Here is a 21,373-nt window from a genome sequence, read left to right as displayed (position 1 = left end):
AGGACAGCATCAGTAACAGTGCCTTGCAGAGCCCTATGAGAGCCTGAGACAAAAGGAAAAGTCAGTAATATTGATCCCATTTTTATTTAAAATTTTTATATTTTGTTCTAGCACATACTCAATATAAATTAAAGGAATTTCTCTCCCTACAGGCTTTGGCAAATGTTTTTTTGATTTCTTGATTTTGGTTAATTACATGAGGCAGTTGAGGAGTTGTCATCCTGAGGGAAGGCAGATTGTGTTAATGGTACTTCAGACTTCTTCATAGTTATAATACGCTACCAGTCATTGCAGTGTGCCATATTAGTGAAATCAAGCCCAGGGTTTTCCCATTGGAAATATTTTTTTGTCACAGACTGTTCAGAGACATTGATTCTCTTCTAGGGAGCAAAGCATGAGTTCTCCTACCATTTCTCAGGGAATCAAGACACAGTTCACATACTAGTTTTAATGAGTGTTTCTGAAAATGGAAGAGCAAGTTGCTCAGTCGTGTCTGACTCTTTGCGACCCCATGGACTGTACAGTCCACGGAATTCTCCAGGTCAGAATACTGGAGTAGGTAGCCTTTCCCTTCTCCAGGGGATCTTCCCAACCCAGGGATCGAACCCAGGTCTCCCGCATTGCAGGCGGATTCTTTTACCAGCTGAGCCATAAGGAAAGCCTACGAATACTGGGGTGGGTAGCCTATCACTTCTCCAGGGGAATCTTCCCGACCCAGGAATTGAACCGGAGCCTCTTGCATTGCAGGCGGATTCTTTACCAACTGAGCTAAGACAAACGTTTATTGGCATGGGAGTTGCACAGTTAATTAAATTACTCCCTAAATGTTTAATGACAATAATATGTTCTAACAATGCTGAACAGTATTTCATTGGAAAGAGGGTTTCAAGAGTTCCAAAACCAAATGGAGAAAAGCTGTGGTTGTTTGAGACTTGCCAGCACAGCAAGATGTTTCTCTTGGGCAGTTTTCATGGTTATTTTAGTGGCTAAATATTGCCAGTTTTTTTATTCCTGGTTTGAAATGCTGTCTCCAAATAGTGAATAACTCTTAAAGGAATACCACTTAATTTAACACATTAGAAGCCTAGATGATCACAAGGTGATCACTTAGAAGGCAAAGAGTGGAGATAGTAATGATACTAGCAATAGCTTTATTTTTCTAACATTAAATATTTACAGAGTTCTTAGCTATGTTACCAGTGCTTACCAGTGCAGGCATGATAAAGGGTATGTAAGGGATGATATTCTCATCTCTCTATTTTTGTGATTAATAAACAAAAGCTTAAGATGTTCATGTAACTAGCTATTCAGGGGCATAAGTAGTGCTTAAACTCTGCTCTCTTATTCTAGGCAAGTGCTTTTTCCATTAAGCAGATTGCTAAACTTCATGGCCCTTAGTAGAAATTAAATTGTTATGACTATATAAACTTAGTGACCCCTGAGTGTAAAGTTGGCTGGCACTAGTCAGACATCATTGTTGTTGCCTAGATACTACCAGGGACAGAGACGAATGGTTCAGGTTAGATTTCTGGCTCCATCATTCACTTTTTCTGAGACCCTCATCATAAAAAGGAACACTTTATCTTTGTAATGTATGTGAAAGTGTAAATGAGTAAAGCTGGTTATTTTTCTTTTATATCCTTATTAATATCTGATACAGTTTTTTCCAGTGGCATTATGAAAGCAACAAAGCTTATCTTAACCTCATACTTTTATTTTTCTTTCCCAGGAGAAATGTCTCTGTGTGCCTTTTAAGTTAAATAACTTCTATTTGAACATTGTTTTACTTTGCTATAAACGAGGGAAATCATAATATTCCTTAGGTGCTTCTATTTTAACCACTAAGTGAAGGACAATGATGTGCAACTTCAAAATACCATGGGATCAGGAATTAAGTTTGCTGTTAATCAGAGTATTGGTTAATTCTAAGCCACCATATAACAGGATATTAAATATTAAAGAGTTAAAATACAATAAATGTGGTGAGCACTAAAATTGTATTGTGCATAATTTAATATTTGATAGCATCTCCTCAAACTATTCAACCTGGAAGAGTTGGATGATTGAAGGTTCTTCCTTTGTCATCTAGATCCTAACTGTTGCTTTTTAATCTTTGTGACTGCTCAGGATTCTGAGTGAATAAAGGATTGACAATTGTTGCAGATATTTCTGGCAATGTAGAATCAGTCTGAGCTACCGTGGCACGCATTAGAATTTAAGAGATACTATTTTTTCTTATAGTCATTTATATTAATAAAATGATACACATAATTTCATATTCTTTTTTGACTTGTGTTATGTTTTGTTTTCAGAAATACTCCTTTTTTGCACTCCTTACTGATGTCTTAGAGATTGAAATTAAAGACAAGTTTGCTAAGAGCCGGCCTATCATTAAGCGTTTCCTGGGGAAGCTCACCATTCCAGTCCAGAGGCTACTGGAGCGGCAAGCCATTGGGTAATCAGGGATCCTCTTGCAAGTAGTTTCCACTGAAGCAACTGAAATGATACTTTGAAGTCCTAGGGCTTTTCTCACTGATACGAAGTGGTAACATACTTCTTTTAAAAATGAAAGTGCTGGTATATGCCTTAAAATGTGCAGGACAAAAAGGACTTTATTTTCATGTACTTTTTTGAGTTATCTATCTTTTCAAGATGTACCTACTATTAGCATTTCAGTGTAAAATGTCACAGTGCTCAATTGATTTTTGAGTATATTGAAGTCTTGCTATAATAGCCTCTCCCTAGAACAGGATCCCAGTATCAGGTTGACACCTCCCAATCCTGATTAACCCTATCCAGAGATTTTTGTTATGCCTGAGATACCAAAACCACCTTATTTTAGGGCCATTTAAAACATAGCCTAGACTCTGAGATGGTGTGGAGCTCTAAGATATGTACTTAGAGCTCTAAGACATTCATTTAGGCAACTAGAAATTACTCATTGAGAGAATTTTAAAATGTGGTTTGACATCTGTCTCCTTTCTGTTAGCTTTTTGTAAGCTGTGAATCAAGTAGTTGAGAAATCATAACATGCCTCCATTCCTTATTATAAATGCTGTGTATATTTTCACACGGTAAGTACCAGCAAACTCAGTAACACAGCTGCTCTCAGGTAGCACTAGGGGGCATCCTTTTCATTTTAGGAGAACATTATGAATGTATGGTAACAGTGGTGGTTGGTAGTCAGCAGTATCAGTGATAAAGAGTAGCTGTAGTAGTGGTAGCAGCAATAGTAAACAGAAGTAAACAAAAAAGGATGGTATGGCCCTATTCTATGTCAGGAGTTAAGTAAATTACACTCATCTGCTTCTATAATCTTGACAACTCTGTGAGGTGAACAATGTTGTTATACCCATTTCAGAGATGAGGAATCTGAGGCTAGCAAGCCAGTGGTAGAGCTGGGATTTGAGCAGATGAGTCTGTTCCAGAATCTCGACTTCTCTGCCACACTTTAAGGCTGCAGTGGTGGAATACTCGTCCAGCTAACAGAGGTTGATCATTCACAGGCACTTTGCAGCTAATTAACTGTCCTCTTGGTATTTTGACAAGTGGTGATTTTTTCAGACATTAGTTTCCTCATTTGAAAGATAAAGTCTTTAGACCAGATGATCTCAAAGACCCCTTCGAAATCTGAAATTAAGAGATTCCAGTGGAATCTAATTCTCTGTCCATTAGAGGCAATGGCTGAGCCAGATCACATAAAATAGAGATATTATGCTGAAATTCTGGCAGCCTGGTTTAAGTTGATCAAACAGGGAAATTGCAGTTATTTTTAAGGATAGCAATTATTTCTTCTAGTAGAGATAATACTCTTTTGTTGTTGTTCAGTCATTAAGTCATGTCCAGCTCTTTGCTACACCATGGACTGCAGCATGCCAGGCTCCTCTGTCCTCCACTATCTTCTGGAGTTTGCTCAAATTCATGTCCATTGTGTCAGTGATGCTGTCTAACCATCTCATCCTCTGTTCGCCTTCTACCTTTGCCTTCAGTCTTTCCCAGCATCAGGGTCTTTTCCAATGAGTTGGCTCTTAGCATTAGGTGGCCAAAGTATTGGAGCTTCAGCTTTGGGAAGTTTTTAAAAATTATTTTTAGGATTGATAGGAAATGAAAAATTATAATTGGTGAGAATTAACTATTAGAAATATAATATGTTTATAATTTAATTTACATAAGTATAATCATATAATTTATATAATATCTGTGACTTTTGACAGAAGTGTCCATTTATGTATACCCATAAGAATGATCAAGGAAAAATAAAGCCTTGTTAGTGCTTGAATCTCCCGTTAACTTGCTGACTTTCATTCAGTCTTTTAAAGAATGGACACATAATACTGCCTGGCATAGATTCCGTGTGTACTGGAAGAAAGTCCAGCATGAATTTGCGATATGCCAGAATTATGAAATATTTCCACACAAGTATATTAAAAGCATTGCCTGATACTTAGGGATTTGCTTCATTAAATAAATATGATACTACATATTAGTGTATCTGCTCTTAGCATCTAAATATATTTTTAATCTGATTATTACTTTCTATCAAGTAATTGATACATCTTGAAAAATAATGAATTTTCTTTACTTATGTGTTTTGTAGTCTGCAACTCTCTGAAGTAATTGAAGTTTCATATGGTAAAATTTTATAGGATAAGCTAAAACTCCTTGCTGATCACCTATTTCAAGACTATTGGTTTGAATTTGACATTTTTTTCAGAGAGTGGCTTGCATTCTGTCCAAAAAGCACATCCCTTTCCCATGCTTTGTCATTTGCTCTGATTACACTAGTGAGAAAATGTCTCAATCAGACAGTGGAAGTTCTTTGGCACTTATTCTTTATAATTATATACCAGAATAATATATAGTATAGGGTACACAATTATCTATCACAGGAAAGAGGCAGGATGAGTCAGATGAAAAGAATAAGAAGAGGTGAATCCCCTAGGAGTCACTCAGCAAGGATGAAACCCGCTTGACTTGGAATTTCTGAATAGGGAGTCTTTCCTGTACTTATAGATGGTAGAGTTGAGTATCTTGTCAGTTTGGGTGAAAAACAGCACTAACACCTATTAAAAATCTTTTCTCAAAGTAGAGTCTCATTTGTTAAATTTATTCAACAAATATGTGGATGTGTATACGTATAGTATCTACTAAATGTTAAGCACTGTTTTGGATATTGGGAATATGATAATGAGCAAAAGAATGGATCCCATTCTTAGAATCCCTGCTAAACATTTACTTCCTAGCTAAAATCCATCACTTTTTTAAGTCTTCGTCATCAACACTAGCACTTTACTTTTATTGCCCAAAGAGGACGAGAGGAGAGTCAATTTGATTTTAGCAAAGAAGGGAAGATTTTATTATTCCAAGACCGAATGTCCAAAGAGATGGATGAGGACCACGCTGTTGAGAGCAGGTTCGGGTAGTTTGCTGCTGGGTTCATGGATTAGTGGACAAAGGTGGAGCATTTCTGCGTGTCAGGCACTGTCTAAATGCTGGAAGACAGCAGTCAAGGAAAAAGACATCACTTCTGTTATGCAGGTTACAGTCATTGTACAATTATTAGAACACTCTAATGTAATAGCATTTAACATACTTGTATCATCTAATAGTTAATGCCAAAACATCCCTTTACAGAAAAAAATTTTCTTAAAATACCAGCTTAAGTACACAAAACATTGTGATATCAATTGCATTGGGATGAGCCAAGAGTAAACATCATTAAAATCAATGCTACTTAAAGCAGCCAAGGATTACTTAAAGTGCTCATAAAATGAGATGTGATCTGGGGCCTACAGAGCAGGGGCTTCTATGTCATAAATATCTGTGTTCTGATCCTTGTTCTGTCACTTAATTGTTGTCTGGCCTTGGGCAAGTTACCTCCCTGTGCCTTAGCTTCCTCCTCTAGAAAACAGGGCCACCACCTGGCTCACAGGGAGGATCGAAGGAGATGATGCATGCAAAGCCCTTATTAGGGTGTTGGCAGTCAGGTGGGGGAAACAAAGCATTTTAAGAGCATCAATCAAATATTTATTACAAAATTTATAGGGAAGAAAAAGAAAACAAGTAAGAGAAACAATCTTATTGTTTTAGAAATTCTTTGTATGAAGCCAGAGAAATTCATAAGAGCTGAACTGGGATTTTACATTAGCATGTGTTCTTTTAAACAGGTAACATCTATTTAAAATTATGCTGAGGAGGTAGAGAACAAGGAAAATAGTCGTGTAGATTAGTAATCAATAGTAATCAATAGGGACTAGAAGCTCTACAGTGGTTCAAGTATTAGGCGGAGGCCTTGTGTTTTCCTCCCCAAGCTGCCATTAGAGGGCAGTGTGAGAGCAGAGATGGTGTGATTTGGTCCTATCCCTCTGATTCTTTTCCTTAATTAAGAATGCATCAGATTCAGAATGAAAGTTGCTTGCATACAAGGAAATGATGAAATTGTATTTGACTTTGATAAACAAACACAGAGTTGAAAAATATCAACTGTTTTATCCTCAAGGAAGCCGATAGCCTGAGCCTGGAGCTAGGATGGAGCAGAAGCTAGGCAGGTCCAGTTGTGTGGGCCCCTCCAGTCCACCTGCCAGTATGGCAACAAGACCCCACCAGGTGGTGCAGCCAGCTTCTCCAACCATCCCATCAGTATCACTCACAAGCTGCCCAGAGAATCAGTGATAGTCACCCCCACCAAGTGAGGGCCCAGAGCGAGCAGCTTATTCTACAAATGAGAAAGGGGAGGTGCTGCAGCCCCCTGCCCCTCACACAGCCAAAGCAGCTGTCAGAGCCTGGCCTATTCTCACATGGCTCTCTCCTAACTCCCTACTCCTGTTCTTCAGAATATAGCAGCTCTGTGCCCTCCATGTGATGACCCTAACCTCTGTCTGTCTTTTCTTTTGTCCACGCCACCTGGCATATCTTAGTTTCCCCATCAAGGGTCAAACCCCTGTCCCTTACAGTGGAAGCACGGAGTTGTTACCACTGGACTACCAGGGAATTCCCTGTGCCTGTCTTTGTAGAGGGGCTTCCCTGGTAAAGAATCTGCCTGCAATGTGGGAGACCCGGTTCAACCCCTGGGTCTGGAGGACCCCCTGGAGAAGGGAATGGGTACCCACTCCAGTATTGCCTCATGCTAAATGCTAAGGAACCAGGCCCTCTATTCATTTACACTTCAGTCAGGAAACACTCAAAATTTTAGGCCTTTTCCAGCTCCTTGATGGCTTTTAAAATGTCCTTTTCCTGATCACTCTTAGCAGTGAGAGAACAAATCAGGGCCTTTTAAAATATCATAACAATATTGTATTGCATTTACTAATAATTTTCCTTGTGACAAGATTCCCTTTTATCCTTGGATTTGTAAGTATTCATTTGTACAAATGAATATCACATTGGCTCTAACATGCCTTTTCATTTTCTCATGAGTCTGAAAGTTTTAAGAGAAATATGTGGGGTTTAGGGGGTGGCCTGTAGGAAGAAGATGAAGCCTGACAGCAGAGTAGCAGGATGAAAGAACCATTTCTGTTCTTACAGTGATCAGATGCTCAGCTACAACCTTGGCAGAAGGCTCCCAGCTGACCATGTGAGTGGGTACCTCCAGTTCAGAGTGGAGGTCACATCTTCTGTGCATGAAGGTGAGATATCTGTGTAAATACATTATTGTTGGTAGAACTTGTTAAATCTTACTCTGTTGCCAGTTTACATTTGAATCTTACTCTGTTGTCAGTTTACATTTGAATAGAATTGTTTGTGTCCTGTTCTGAACATAAAATAGCTATCGAATGATTACCTGCTGAAGTTTTCCAAGCAGATATGAAAGCCCTGTTTATCAAAAAAAAAATCTCACTTAGGTTTTTATCTGTGTTTGAAATCTAGGATGTGGAATTTTCAGCAGTAGTGAACATATAAAACCTCATGTATCAAGGTGACCAACAATATATGTACCTGTTTAGTAGTGAGTAGTGGAGAAGTCAATGGCAACCCACTCCAGTACTGTTGCCCAGAGAATCCCATGGACGGAGGAGGCTGGTGGGCTGCAGTCCATGGGGTTGCGAAGAGTCGCACACGACTGAGCAATTTCACTTTCACTTTTCACTTTTATGCATTGGAAAAGGAAATGGCAACCCACTCCAGTGTTCTTGCCTGGAGAATCCCAGGGACGACGGAGCCTGGCAGGCTGCCATCTGTGGGGTCGCACGGAGTCAGACACAACTGACGCGACTTAGCAGCAGCAGCAGCAGTGAATCTTAGCAAGTTGGTGATAACTGTAAAACAGTCCCCAGCCTTTTTGGCACCAGGGACTGGTCTCATGGAAGACAGTTTTTCCACAGACCAGGGATATGGGGGATGGCTTTGTGATAATTCAAGTGCATTCCATTTATTATGCTGCAACTGACAGGAAGCGGAGCTCAGGCATAATGTGAGTGATGTGGAGAGGCTGTAAATGCAGATGAGGCTTCACTCACTTGCCTGCCACTCACCTTCTGCTGTGTGGACTTTTCCAGTGTGTGCCCATGGGATTGGGGACCCTTGCTGTGAAGAGCCCTCAATGGGATGACTGAATTCTTTGAACTGATTGGCGGCAAAGGATTAGGATATTAAAAGTTAGTTCCTAATAATGCCTTTGTTTTTTATAAATGCTGTTTTCTCCTTCAGATGCCTCTCCAGAAGCTGTTGGCACAATACTTGGAGTCAGTTCTGTGAACGGAGACCTAGGAAGCCCTTCTGATGAGGAGGACATGCCAGGGGGCCATCACGACAGCCCAGTTTGTTCCAATGGACCAGTTTCTGAGGAAAGTGCTGATGGGACCCCCAAGCATTCTCTCAGGACTAGTTCTACTCTGGAAATAGACACAGAAGAATTAACTTCTACTTCTTCAAGAACCTCACCTCCCAGAGGACGTCAGGATTCACTCAATGATTATTTAGATGCTATTGAACACAATGGCCATTCTAGGTCAGGTGCAGCTACTTGCTCAGAGAGGTCCGTGGGAGCCTCTCCAAAGCTAAGGAGTAGTTTTCCCACTGACACAAGACTCAATGCAATGCTTCATATTGACTCAGATGAAGAAGACCACGAGTTCCAGCAAGACCTGGGCTATCCATCCTCCTTGGAGGAGGAAGGAGGCTTGATCATGTTTAGCAGGGCATCCAGAGCTGATGATGGGAGCCTGACATCTCAGACAAAGCCAGAAGACAACCCAGTGGAGACCGAGGAAGCCTCCATAAATGAAGCTGCTTCCTTCGAGGATAAGCCGGGAAATCTTCCAGAGCTTGCGGAGACCTCTTTACCCTCAGGCCCAGCCCCAGATGAAAGAGAGAATGGCCCAGAGTCTCAACCGAGCGTGGACCAGGGCAGCACCGAATTGTGTGGCTCTCAGGAGGTGGATCAGCCCACAAGTGGGGCGGACACAGGCACTTCTGACACGTCGGCGGGGAGCCGAAGAGCAGTCAGTGAGACAGAGTCCCTCGATCAGGGGTCTGAGCCTTCCCAGGTGTCCTCAGAAACAGAACCCAGTGACCCTGCCAGGACAGAGAGTGTGAGCGAGGCCAGTACCAGGCCCGAGGGAGAGAGTGACCTGGAAGGGGCTGACAGCTCCTGCAATGAGAGCGTTACCACGCAGCTCTCCTCGGTGGAGACACGGTGCTCATCTCTTGAGAGCGCACGGTTTCCTGAAACTCCAGCCTTTTCTTCTCAGGAGGAGGAAGATGGTGCCTGTGCAGCAGAGCCCACCAGCGGTGGCCCTGCTGAAGGGTCCCAGGATTCCATATGCACTCCTGGTTCTTTACCTGTGGTTCAGGTGCCCAGTGGAGAGGAGGAAGGGCCAGGGTCAGAATCGGCCACTGTACCTGACCAGGAGGAGGTGGGGGAGGTTTGGCAGCGGAGGGGGAGCCTGGAGGGAGCTGCTGCTGCTGCTGCTGAGAGCCAGCCCCAAGAAGAGGGTGCTGCTCGGGATACCCCAGGGGCTTGTGAAGGGGCCACTGCCCAGGAGGAGGGCGCGATTGGAGGTAGGATGTAGAAGACAATGTGGCCTGTGTCTCAAGCATACCTGCTCAGAGGGTTGTCCCTCAATGTAAATTATGCTGCAGGTCAAATATTAGCTGAATCCTTCACCTTGGGTTCAACAGCTTTTTTTTATTTTTAATGGATCTTCTATTGCTGAAATAAGAGGGCTGACAAGTAATGAACTTCAAGGCTCTGTATCAATGTGGGCACCTGCTTTCCCTAGGAAAGTGGCCTGTTGGGTGGGGGAGCTGGTGGTCCATACAGCTCTGGAGGCCTGGAGTGCCTAAGGGCAGATGTACCGGAGCAAACTGCGCATGTGCGTGCTGTGCATCCTTGCATTCATGTGCCCAGGTCTCGGTTTTCTCATCTAGGCCGTGTGAAGAAGCGTTTAATAAGGAATCTCTAGGTGTGTAGATACAAAGCCAGACAGGCTGGCAGCATCTACCAGTATTATCTGTGAGGTTTTCTGGAACATCTTAAGTTGCTCCTTATTGCACGAAGTTTCAAAACAGAAGGTTCATGTGTGCTTTACGTCAAAAGTCATTTTTGCCTCTGTAGTATAAGAAATGTCAACTAAGTTAGGTGATATGTTCTGACACTTGGAAATATGCTGTTTGAGTGTCTGAGGATGCAAATTTACATGTAAAATTTGCTTTCTGTCTCAGTGAATGTGGATTGGTAGAATGATTCCTTCAAACTGTGCTATTATAGATGCATCAATAAGTCCGAGGATAATTTCATATGCCTAAATAGCATAGACTCAGAAATAGAAATGATTTTCTTATTCTGTAATTTATTTTGCTACCTAAAGTATCCCCTTTTTTCTTCCTCCATATTTTTTTTTACTAATTTCATTATCTTGAGGTCACTGTATGACCCTAAAGCATTGGTGCATGACTAGGACTGAGGCCAGCGTGGGAACAGGCAGAGGAGGGGAGGGATGGGAAATGACTGGCCCCAGGATTTATGTAAAGTTTTTTGTTGTTTTTTTTACAAAGACTGTTTTGACTCTGAAGGGGAAAACACCCAGGTAACTGTTTACCTTTAATCCTAGGTTGTCAGTCCAACGGCCACCAGCCACTGCGATCGCTGCCTTCAGTTCGCCAGGATGTTAGCCGGTACCAGAGGGTGGATGAGGCTCTCCCACCAAGTGAGGAACTGCTAACTAGAGGGCTTACCTTGACCAAAGGGTGCAAGGGTGACAGGACCCATGGAACTTAAAGGAAGGATGCCCAGGACCCCAGAAGAAGGGAGCTGGCAGCTGCCACTTGACTGAGCAGATACAGTCTGGAAAGTGCTTAGCTGTCGACTCCCAGCTGGCACTATTACACCAGATGAAAGGGCAGCTGGGGAAAGTAAATAAAGGGAAAGATATCCAGATGTTATGGACAACTGGGTACACAATAGAAAAATTTTAAATTTGCCTAATGACAGCATGAATTTTCAATTATTACACAAATATTCAGTTATTGTGTAATTAATTATTACACAAATATTTCAATTATTACACATATAGAGATTGTAACAAATAGGTAGACTCTCTTAGAAAAGCTTTAGCTCCATGTATTATACTGTTTTTTATTTATTTGTAACATTTTAAGTCATTAAGTACAGAGTCCTGGTTTTTCTCTTAGGGATATCCAGAGAAGTGTTATTAATGTCAGAAGTTACTGTTTTTTTGGAGTATGATGATTATCTGGGGATTTGAGAGATATGTCATTTCCTTCACTTTCAAGAAACACATAGCACTTAAAGGAGACATGGGTGAGGACTAGGGATGCTAGGAAAGTTATGCAACCTAAATTCAGAGAGCTGAGTGATGCCCATAGCCAATCATAGGCTGGATGTAATTTAAACTCTATTTAAGTTTCTAGAATCCCTTAAAGCAATCTTACTCTGTGACAGCAAAGCATTTTGGTAAACAGTGATATTAATAGTAGTAAATACTGCATTTAAGAACATACTGGAAAATATATCTTTCTGCCTTATTGCTTTTCGTTCTGATTCACCTCTCTGTTCACTCTCTTTTTTTTTTTTTATAAATTTATTTATTTTAGTTTGGGGCTAATTACTTTACATTATTGTAATAGTTTTTGCCATACATTGACATGAATCAGCCATGGGTTTACATGTGTTCCCCTTCCTGGACCCCCCACCCACCTCCCTCCCCATCCCATCCTTCTGGGTCATCCCATTGCCCCGGCCCTGAGCCCTTGTCTCATGCATCAAACATGGAATGGTGTTCTGTTTCACATATGATAATATACATGTTTCAATGCTATTGTCCCAGAACGTCCCACCCTCACCTTCTCCCTCAGAGTCCATAAAATTGTACTATGCATCTGTGTCTCTTATTCTGTCTCGCATATAGGGTTATCGTTACCCTCTTTCAAATTCCATATATATGCATTAGTATACTGTATTGTTGTTTTTCTTTCTGGCTTACTTCACTCTGTATAATGGGCTCCAGTTTCATCCATCTCAGTAGAACCGATTCAAATGTGTTTTTTTAATGGCTGAGTAATATTCCATTGTGTATATGTACCACAGCTTCCTTATCCATTCGTCTGCTGATGGACATCTAGGTTGCTTCCATGTCCTGGCTATTGTAAACAGTGCTGCGATGAACATTGGGGTACACGCGTCTCTTTCAATTCTGGTTTCCTCGGTGTATATGCCCAGCAATGGGATTGCTGGGTCATATGGCAGTTCTAGTCCCAGTTTTTTAAGGAATCTCCACACTGTTCTCCATAGTGGCTGTACTAGTTTGCATTCCCACCAACAGTGTAAGAGAGTTCCCTTTTCTCCACACCCTCTCCAGCATTTATTGCTTGTAGACTTTTGGATAGCAGCCATTCTGACTGGTGTGAAATGATACCTCATTGTGGTTTTGATTTGCATTTCTCTAATAATGAGTGATGTCGAGCATCTTTTCATGTGTTTGTTAGCCATCTGTATGTCTTCTTTGGAGAAATGTCTGTTTAGTTCTTTGGCCCATTTTTTGATTGGGTCGTTTATTTTTCTGGAATTCAGCTGCAGAAGTTGCTTGTATATTTTTGAGATTAATTGTTTGTCTGTTGCTTCGTTTGCTATTATTTTCTCCCATTCTGAAGGCTGTCTTTTCACCTTGCTTATAGTTTCCTTTGTTGTGTAAAAGCTTTTAATTTTAATTAGGTCCCATTTGTTTATTTTTGCTTTTATTTCCAATATTCTGGGAGGTGGGTCATGGAGGATCCTGCTGTGATTTATGTCGGAGAGTGTTTTGCCTATGTTTTCCTCTAGGAGTTTTATAGTTTCTGGTCTTACGTTTAGATCTTTGATCCATTTTGAGTTTATTTTTGTGTATGGTGTTAGGAAGTGTTTTAGTTTCATTCTTTTACAAGTGGTTGACCAGTTTTCCCAGCACCACTCGTTAAAGAGATTGTCTTTTCTCCATTGTATATTCTTGCCTCCTTTGTCGAAGATAAGGTGTCCATAGGTGCGTGGGTTTATCTCTGGGCTTTCTATTTTGTTCCATTGATCTATATTTCTATCTTTGTGCCAGTACCATACTGTCTTGATGACTGTGGCTTTGTAGTAGAGCCTGAAGTCAGGCAGGTTGATTCCTCCAGTTCCATTCTTCTTCCTCAAGATTGCTTTGGCTATTCGAGGTTTCTTATATTTCCATACAAATTGTGAGATGATTTCTTCTAGTTCTGTGAAAAATACCATTGGTAGCTTGATAGGGATTGCATTGAATCTATAGATTGCTTTGGGTAGTATACTCATTTTCACTATATTAATTCTTCCAGTCCATGAACACGGTATATTTCTCCATCTGTTTGTGTCCTCTTTGATTTCTTTCATCAGTGTTTTATAGTTAAACAAAAGACTTATATATAGAAAACTATAAAACACTGTTCACTCTCTTGTATGTGATCATGGCAAGAAGCTGATCCCTTTGGCCCTCTGTGTTTTAAAAATGGTAGGACATAAGAGGGGAGAGATAGTATGCATTTAAAAGGCTAAAATGCTGAGTGATTAGTTTGGGTGAATTCTGACAAAAGATCTGAAGGATGCTATATGCAATTTGTCGAAATATTGAATTAATCATTTGGAAATACTGTTGTGTACAAATCCTCCTCTTGTTCGTATATTTGGATAACTGAGGACGATTATTCATAGGAAACATATATTTTAAGCAGTTTAAAAAAATAAGCCAAGAGGTTAATTAACCATTGTGTCATCTTAAGCAGATTGGAGGTGGGGGAGGGAAACTTCCTTGTTACTTACCCTTGCAGAAAACATTAGGGGCAGAAAAGAAAAATATTCCTGGGTAATATATAGATATAACTGGAGAAAATTGAATTAGAAACATCAGGAGAGAATTGTGGGAGAGCTTGTTTACAAGCATATATGGATTAATAATAAGTAATTGGAGTTTCAGGCACCTGGACATGTGGCATGGCATTGTGTCAGTGTATGGATAAATGGCATCCTTCTGGCCACCTCTGATGAGATCGGGTGCATTCAGGGTGGTATGGCTGTAGACTCCTGGCTACATCTGAATTCTGTTGGACTCATAATTTGGTCTCTAGATTGCATTTAAGAAAGACAGGTACTTTCCGGCTGAAATTATGTCCACTCTTTGTGCTGCTTCCATGCATTTGTTTCAACACTGGTATTTGCATTACACAGATGTAATAGTAAAATTTTAGGATTTAAAAAATTAACAATTGGTTGTTCATTTTAATAACTTAATATGTCCAAAATGAGAAAAGCACCTTAGTAATATATCCAATTTAATGAGTAACTGATGAACAGGAGGAAAATTCTTGAGTTATTCCTTCTTATGTATTATTAACTTGCAAATTTGGGGTTTTACATTATCATGAATCAGTTACAGATTATGTCTGAGTATACCTGATTACTATTCAAACTCTGTCCCCACACTGCTTTGCTGTCTCCTATTCTCAGTCTGTCTCATCTATTGACAGTTTATTTAATCACTTGGTTGCCTGTGTTATTTGTCTGTCCTGTCCTGGGCAGTTCTCTGCCTTCCTTTCCTCACAGGGCAGCTCTGCTGCTAGCAGTCTCTGGCCATGCTTCTAACTTAGAGCTATGGCATTCTGTATTCACATATTGTCTCATGGGAGCCTCAGCTAAGGAGATCCACTTGGAGTGTGCAGATTGGTCGGTCTCTTAAATGACCTGGCTAAATTATTTTAAGGTTAGGTTTATACTTTTAACATTACTTATTATAGTACCTGGTGTTTTCCCAGGTGGTGCTAGTGGTAAAGAACTTGCCTGCTAATGTAGGAGATGTAAGAGACACATGGGTTCGATCCCTGGGTTGGGAAGATCCCAGAGGAGGGCATGTCAACCCACTCCAATATTCTTGCCTAGAGAATCCCCACAGACAGAGGAGCCTGGTGGGCTGCAGTGCACAGGGTCACAGAAAGTTGGTCGTGACTGATGAGACTTAGAATGCATGCATGCATTGTAATACCTAAAACTTATGTAGTGCTTTACAGTTTACAATGCATCTTAAATGTTTTTAAAAAAATTCTTTGTAACAATTTTGTGAAGTAGGTCAAGAAAGTCTTATCTGTAACTTATAGATCTATGGGTAGAAATCAGCTGACCTGATTCTTTATAGATGGAGAAAGCAAAGCCCAGATAAGTTAAGTAACTTAAGATTTCATACTAGTAAAAGTTGAGATGGGCTTCCCTGGTGGCTCAGAGTGTTAAAAAAATCTGCCTGCAATGCAGGAGACCCCAGTTCGATCCCTGGGTTGGGAAGATCCCCTGGGAATAGCAACCCATTCCAGTATTCTTGCCTGGAGAATTCTATGGACAGAGGAGCCTGGTGAGCCTCTGTCCATGGGTCGCAAAGAGTCAGACACGACTGAGCAACTAACACATACAAAAGTTGAGACAGAGTCTCAAACATTTTTTCCTCCTCTATGAGTTAAAATTATAATGATAGGGACTATTGTGTAGGTAGATGAAAGTAAATTCTGAAAGCTTAAGGGAAAGGAAAGGAAAGGGAAGTCGCTCAGTCGTGTCCGACTCTTTGCGACCCCATGGACTGTAGCCTACCAGGCTCCTCCGTCCATGGGATTCTCCAGGCAAGAATACTGGAGTGGTTTGCCATTTCCTTCTCCAGGGGATCTTCCCGACCCACGGATCGAACCCAGGTCTCCCGCATTGGGGGCAGATGCTTTAACCTCTGAGCCACCAGGGAAGTCCAAAGCTTGGTTAGTGGCAAAATGGTGACATATTTTGGTATTAGGCACTGGCAACAGCTGAAATTAGAGAGTTTGGCCACTGCTCTGAAACTTTATTAAATTGTGTTTTGAGGGCAGACCTAGCGAGACTGAAAAGATGCTTAGCTTTCTTTTCTTTCCAGGTTTTAGTTACTTAGCAGAACCTTTCCCTGGGAGGCCCCTCACATAGAAGAAAAGCAGTGACTGTGACAGGATTAGCAACTATCTTTTGGTGCAGATGGGTTTGGTCTGTTAAACATCTGTGTTGGACTTAGAAGCGTCTTTTCCTCTGTGTGTGTCATTATCCCCACACCTGCAGGACGGGGTACTGAAGCATGATCCCCTCATTCTTGACTCTTTTTTCTTCTTCCTTATTATTATTGTTGCTATTTTAGCTTACATTTGCCTTAAAAATATGTGTATACTAACATACAGTGAGGAAACCATCCAATAAAGCTTGCTTCTCTCTGAAGATTTGCAAACTCAATTAAGGGGATACAGAGATGGCCTTGCTATGCTGCTTCACTCTTATAGCTGACTGTGTGGTCATCTATATGTCGGGGTTATAACTTAGTCTCTGAACATCTGTTTGATCTCATTTTATGTAAAGCAGGTTTCCTGCTTTGTTGACTTCTTCCAGCCTTATTCCTCCTATCTCAGGATCAGGGAGCAGATCTTGGACTTAGTACAAAGACTGTCTCTGCTGTAATGATGATCTACCGATTGATTCTCAAACTCTTATTTTTGCTTTAGGCCATGGACCCTGTGCTGTGACCTTACAGGCTATATAATCCCAACTACTGGTTGAGAGACATTCCAATGAGCCGTACAAAATAAGAAAGCTCTGGTTCTTAAAAGTGGCATGGCATTCTTGAGTGCCTTGCAGGAAAGCGGGTTGAGTTGAATATATACTGAGTGCCTTAAGAATCTGCTGTATCTTATTCTGAGATGATTGCTAGGCTGACAGCTGGAGGCCATTCAGGGCTGAAGCCCACTCAGATGTTATCAGCATGACGAATCTTGGTCTTTTTAGCCTTAAGATGAGTGGGAAAAAAAGAATGGTCAGCTCAGCCCCTTCTGAAAAGCTATTTTATTTTTCTCTTATTGCCTCCAGTGTAATTGTAGCTTAACCCATGGCTGCACTGGAGACAATAGGAAGCTGTTGAAAAACATTTTTCCCCCAAAAGGGTATGAATAGGAATAGATATAATTCACTGATGAACAGTGGACTCTTATAGGATCTAGATTAGTGTATTGCTTATATGGTGGGTTCAAATGGGGAGCCCGGGAAAGACACAGGGGAATGGTTACCTTTTTTTTTTTTGTGGTTGTGCATTTTTGTTATTAGAACATCCTTGGAAATAAAGGTTTAAAAGAAGGCAGTGAATCTGAAAAGTACAATTAATCTTATAGAATTTCTACTCTGTTTAGAGCTAGGGGCTCTTAGTCTCTAGAACCTTTAAGTTATTTTTGAGAAAAAAAATTCATGCTTTTAATCTAAAAGGCTTCTTCCTTAAAAACTGAATATTAATAGATTTGAGATTTTTAATTTTTTTTTAACTTTTTATTTGAACATAACATGCATGCAGGAAAGAGCCCATTCCGTCTGCTAAATTCCCACAAACTGAGCCCACTTGGGCAACCAGCACCACATCACTTGTTCTTGTTGCCCCCTCGCAGTCTCTAACTCGCACTGCCAAAGGGCAGGGGCACCTACTGTCTTGACTTCCAAAAGCATAGACAACTTTAACTTACTTTTGTACTTTATACAAATGGTATCATAGTTCCTTGATTGTTTCAATAAGGAAAAATTTGTAGCATCTATTACAAAGCTTAATTATTTCCTTAAAAGTACCTTTAGTTCATTATAACTTCGTCATCTCACCATTTTGGTGAGGATACCATGATTATTATCATTTTTATAGTGAGCTTATAAGTTTACAACACTCAGGTGTTTCATTTTTCTAAATCCAGTTATAATGAAGTCAGGCCCCGCTCACAGTCCTCTCACCACTTTGATTCATGTAGACCGTTTGGTACTGGCTTCCCTGGGATGTGACTCATCCTGTGTAGACACTGATTGTTCCCAGCCTCAGCATTCACTGAGATGTGTTCATGTCTTCGTCTGATCACCTAGGTGGTCCAGTGGAGACCAAGGTCTAGTGTGAAAGGAGTGAGAAGGAACAATGATGAGATGAAGAGGGGCCTTACGGTTGACCCCTGCTCCATGCCCATATGGGCTGATTCCAAAAGTTGAAACTATCTAAGACCTCACCTGCTCTACCTTCCTGGCTCTGGGATAGACACTGTGACAGTGGCTTGGTGCAGATTTTGACGCTTTCTAATTCTGCAACTTCCCCTTTTTGTCCAGCTATTTAAAGGGGGATATTATTAATATATTTGAATTTCAGGGTATCTAAGTGTCCCATTGCTCCTGGATTTCAGTTTGGAGTATTTAGACTGAAATTTCGTTTCTTGTGAGCCTGTACTTCATGACCTCTGAGAAGTCCAGCATTAGCTCCATGGGTTTGTACAGTGAATTAGCTACATTTCTTGGTTCTTATTAATTTGTGTGGGTGTTCCTTAAATTTTAGTGTGCTTAGGAATCACCTGGGAAGGTTGTTAAAAATGTAGATAACTGAATGCTGGCTTCAGATAGTCTGATTCTGAAGAGCTGGGGTATCTCCTGGGAATCTGCGTTTACATTGATCCTCACAATGATTCTGACACATACTTTCAGAGCCTCATACCTTGAGATACATTTCTCTACATAATAGTTTTCAAACTTTTTTATTGCCATGAAGCTCTTTATGGAAATGAAGTCTTATGTGAAAGACCAAAATGCACAAAAGATAATATTGGAGCTGCAGTGACTGAAGTGCAGTTAGCGGGTGGTTTTCAGGACCCCAGAGCCTCTGGACCAAAAGTATGAATGGATTTAGAGTCTATGTTGGAAATTCTGGCCCAGACATAAGATGGTGCTAGGTCCTTACTGAACCTAATGTAGTAAAATGCATGTCGTTTGCCGACTCATGTTATTTTAGATATGAAAGGGACCTTAGCAATGCTTACTTCTGTCTCTGATTTTTCAGGTAAGGAAACTGTGGTCCATAGAGGTGTAGTAATTTGTTGAACATCGAGTAGCAAAAATGTGACAAAGCCACGGTTAGATACAGTCTTTCTATTTACTAATCTAGTTCAACGCACACGTGTGCACACACAAACACACAGCGTACTGATTATATACCCCAGTTTACAGTGTGACAAGACAAGGAAGTAAATGCTAAGATCCCAGTCTTCTAACCCTGCCTGTCTGATTTTAGTATTAGCTGCGAACGAAACTTATGTCGGGCAATGTGTTCTCATTTGCTTTCTTAACCAAGAACAAACCAGGCCTCATGTGAAAACTTATATTAAAGCAACCATACCCCTGCCCCCTGAAAAGTAATTTTAATATATAATGATAGAGGACTGACCTTCCTATAGGCATCTCTGCTGTCTTTGCCTGGATGGAAGGGTATCGACTACTTGGGTAAGCATGGATGTGTAGTTCATGAATATGCCAATAGCATAACAGTCTTTCCCAATTCAATGCCAAGAGTCCACTTAAGACAAACAAAATAGCATTTCTCTTTATGGGGATTTAGGTAACAACTTCAATGTAAAAATATGATATTTGATAGGGAGAGTCATAATGTGCATCCAGCATCCCTTATTCTGAGAAAGCAAGTTTTTGGAAATTGTTCTCTTATTCTTCCCTTTGTATAGAAATATCTTTACTGAAATACAAATTAAGGTTATTCCTGGCCTTTGTGGAAAGTGAATATAAGATTCATTCTTTTTTTATAGCTATACTTTATTTAAATTATTTGTTCATTTATTACATGCTGTAATTATTTGTTCATTCATTACATTACATGTGTGCAAGGCACAGTGGTGAATATATTTGGAGATTACCCCTTTCCCTCAAAGCCATTCCTCTCCATTTTGCTACCTATATGGGCCTCATACAGGTCATGTTTCATGGGGTAAATTCTTATGTAGTTCATTCAAGGGAAAAGTTCCACCTTTGAAGTTAATTTTTTATTTTCTTTTGTCAGAAAATGGAAAGTATGCAACAGTGTGTTTTCTTTTCTGACTCAAATGCCAGAAAACTTGGAGCCAAATTTTAGTTACAACCTTATCTTGGGAGCTTGGCAGCATCTCTCTCTCTCGCTCTCTCTCTGCTTCCTTTAGTTGGTTTCTATTCTGTTTTTATTCCTAATTGACCTAGTCTACATTTTTTAAAAATTGGAAGCTACTGTAAACATTCTTGGGGGGAAGGAATGGCCATTTGTTTCCATGTGCATTTGATTTGACATAGAGCATGTGCTTGAATCATCCTGGCTCCGATGAGAGAGGAATGCAGTGGGAATACTTGTTCTCAGAATCTTGGAGATGGGAAACTATGTGAAGAGCAGAGCAAAACAATGGAATGGATCAAGGGGTTTGGAAAATGATTCCTGAACATGCTTTTATGTCCTTACCGTTTACCGCATATGGCAGGCTGAGCATGTGGTCTTTTGCAACTGTCCTACTGATGAGATTGTAGCTGTCCCCAAATAATTCGGGTTTGGCAGCCTGCTTCATCATGAGTCTGTGCCACCTTGGAGCACGAATGACATGGAGTTGTTTGTTGTCTTGTGTTCTGCTTTTCCTCAGCCCAAGTTTTCTTTCCCTTGCCATATGTCATAAGTTATGACAGGCTGAGAACAACAAAAGGAAATCTTTCCACTTCCGGCTGAGGCAGCCCCCAGTGGTCTTCTGGTGCTGGCTGGTCCACTATGCCAGTCTTTGCAATCCTAAAGACTTTGTTGGAATACATGTTCCTCTCACCTACAGAGTAAATGCCATAGCTGGTCAGGAGCAAGCATATTTTTTCCCTTGGTCTCTAGTTTTAGACCCATGTTTTCTGTTGATAACCTATGTGATCACATGGAGAGTTTTGATATTAACAGAGCTGTTCAAGATAAAGGTGCTTATTAATTTCAAAACATATTTGCCATAGAAATAGCATTATATAAAGAACTTTCCTGGTTAAAGAATAGATCTCTGCTGTTTTCATATATTCCTATATAAATTACCCTTC

General features: G+C 40.6%; 1 protein-coding gene across 9 annotated transcripts in view; it reads left to right on the top strand.

The window, feature by feature from the left end:
• HECW2 (HECT, C2 and WW domain containing E3 ubiquitin protein ligase 2) overlaps window positions 1–21,373 on the top strand; it is a 468,609-nt gene that overhangs the window by 330,653 nt on the left and 116,583 nt on the right. For 6 of the 9 annotated variants that reach the window (XM_081581446.1, XM_081581447.1, XM_081581449.1 and 3 more), the window contains 4 exons: window positions 2,313–2,455; window positions 7,525–7,625; window positions 8,647–9,999; window positions 11,052–11,147. In XM_081581446.1, the coding sequence (XP_081437572.1) occupies window positions 2,313–2,455; window positions 7,525–7,625; window positions 8,647–9,999; window positions 11,052–11,147 (1,693 nt within the window). Of the gene's footprint in view, window positions 1–2,312; window positions 2,456–5,842; window positions 6,168–7,524; window positions 7,626–8,646; window positions 10,000–11,051; window positions 11,148–21,373 lie in introns of those variants that run through there. The other 3 variants (XM_081581450.1, XM_081581451.1, XM_081581453.1) reach the window with 3 other exon arrangements.

This window comes from Giraffa tippelskirchi, chromosome 3, assembly GCF_054371585.1.
Source record: "Giraffa tippelskirchi isolate mGirTip1 chromosome 3, T2T-mGirTip1v1.2.pri, whole genome shotgun sequence".
Lineage (NCBI taxonomy): Eukaryota > Metazoa > Chordata > Mammalia > Artiodactyla > Giraffidae > Giraffa > Giraffa tippelskirchi.
Note: the sequence above shows the minus strand (reverse complement) of the source record. Positions and strands in the feature narration are given on the sequence as shown.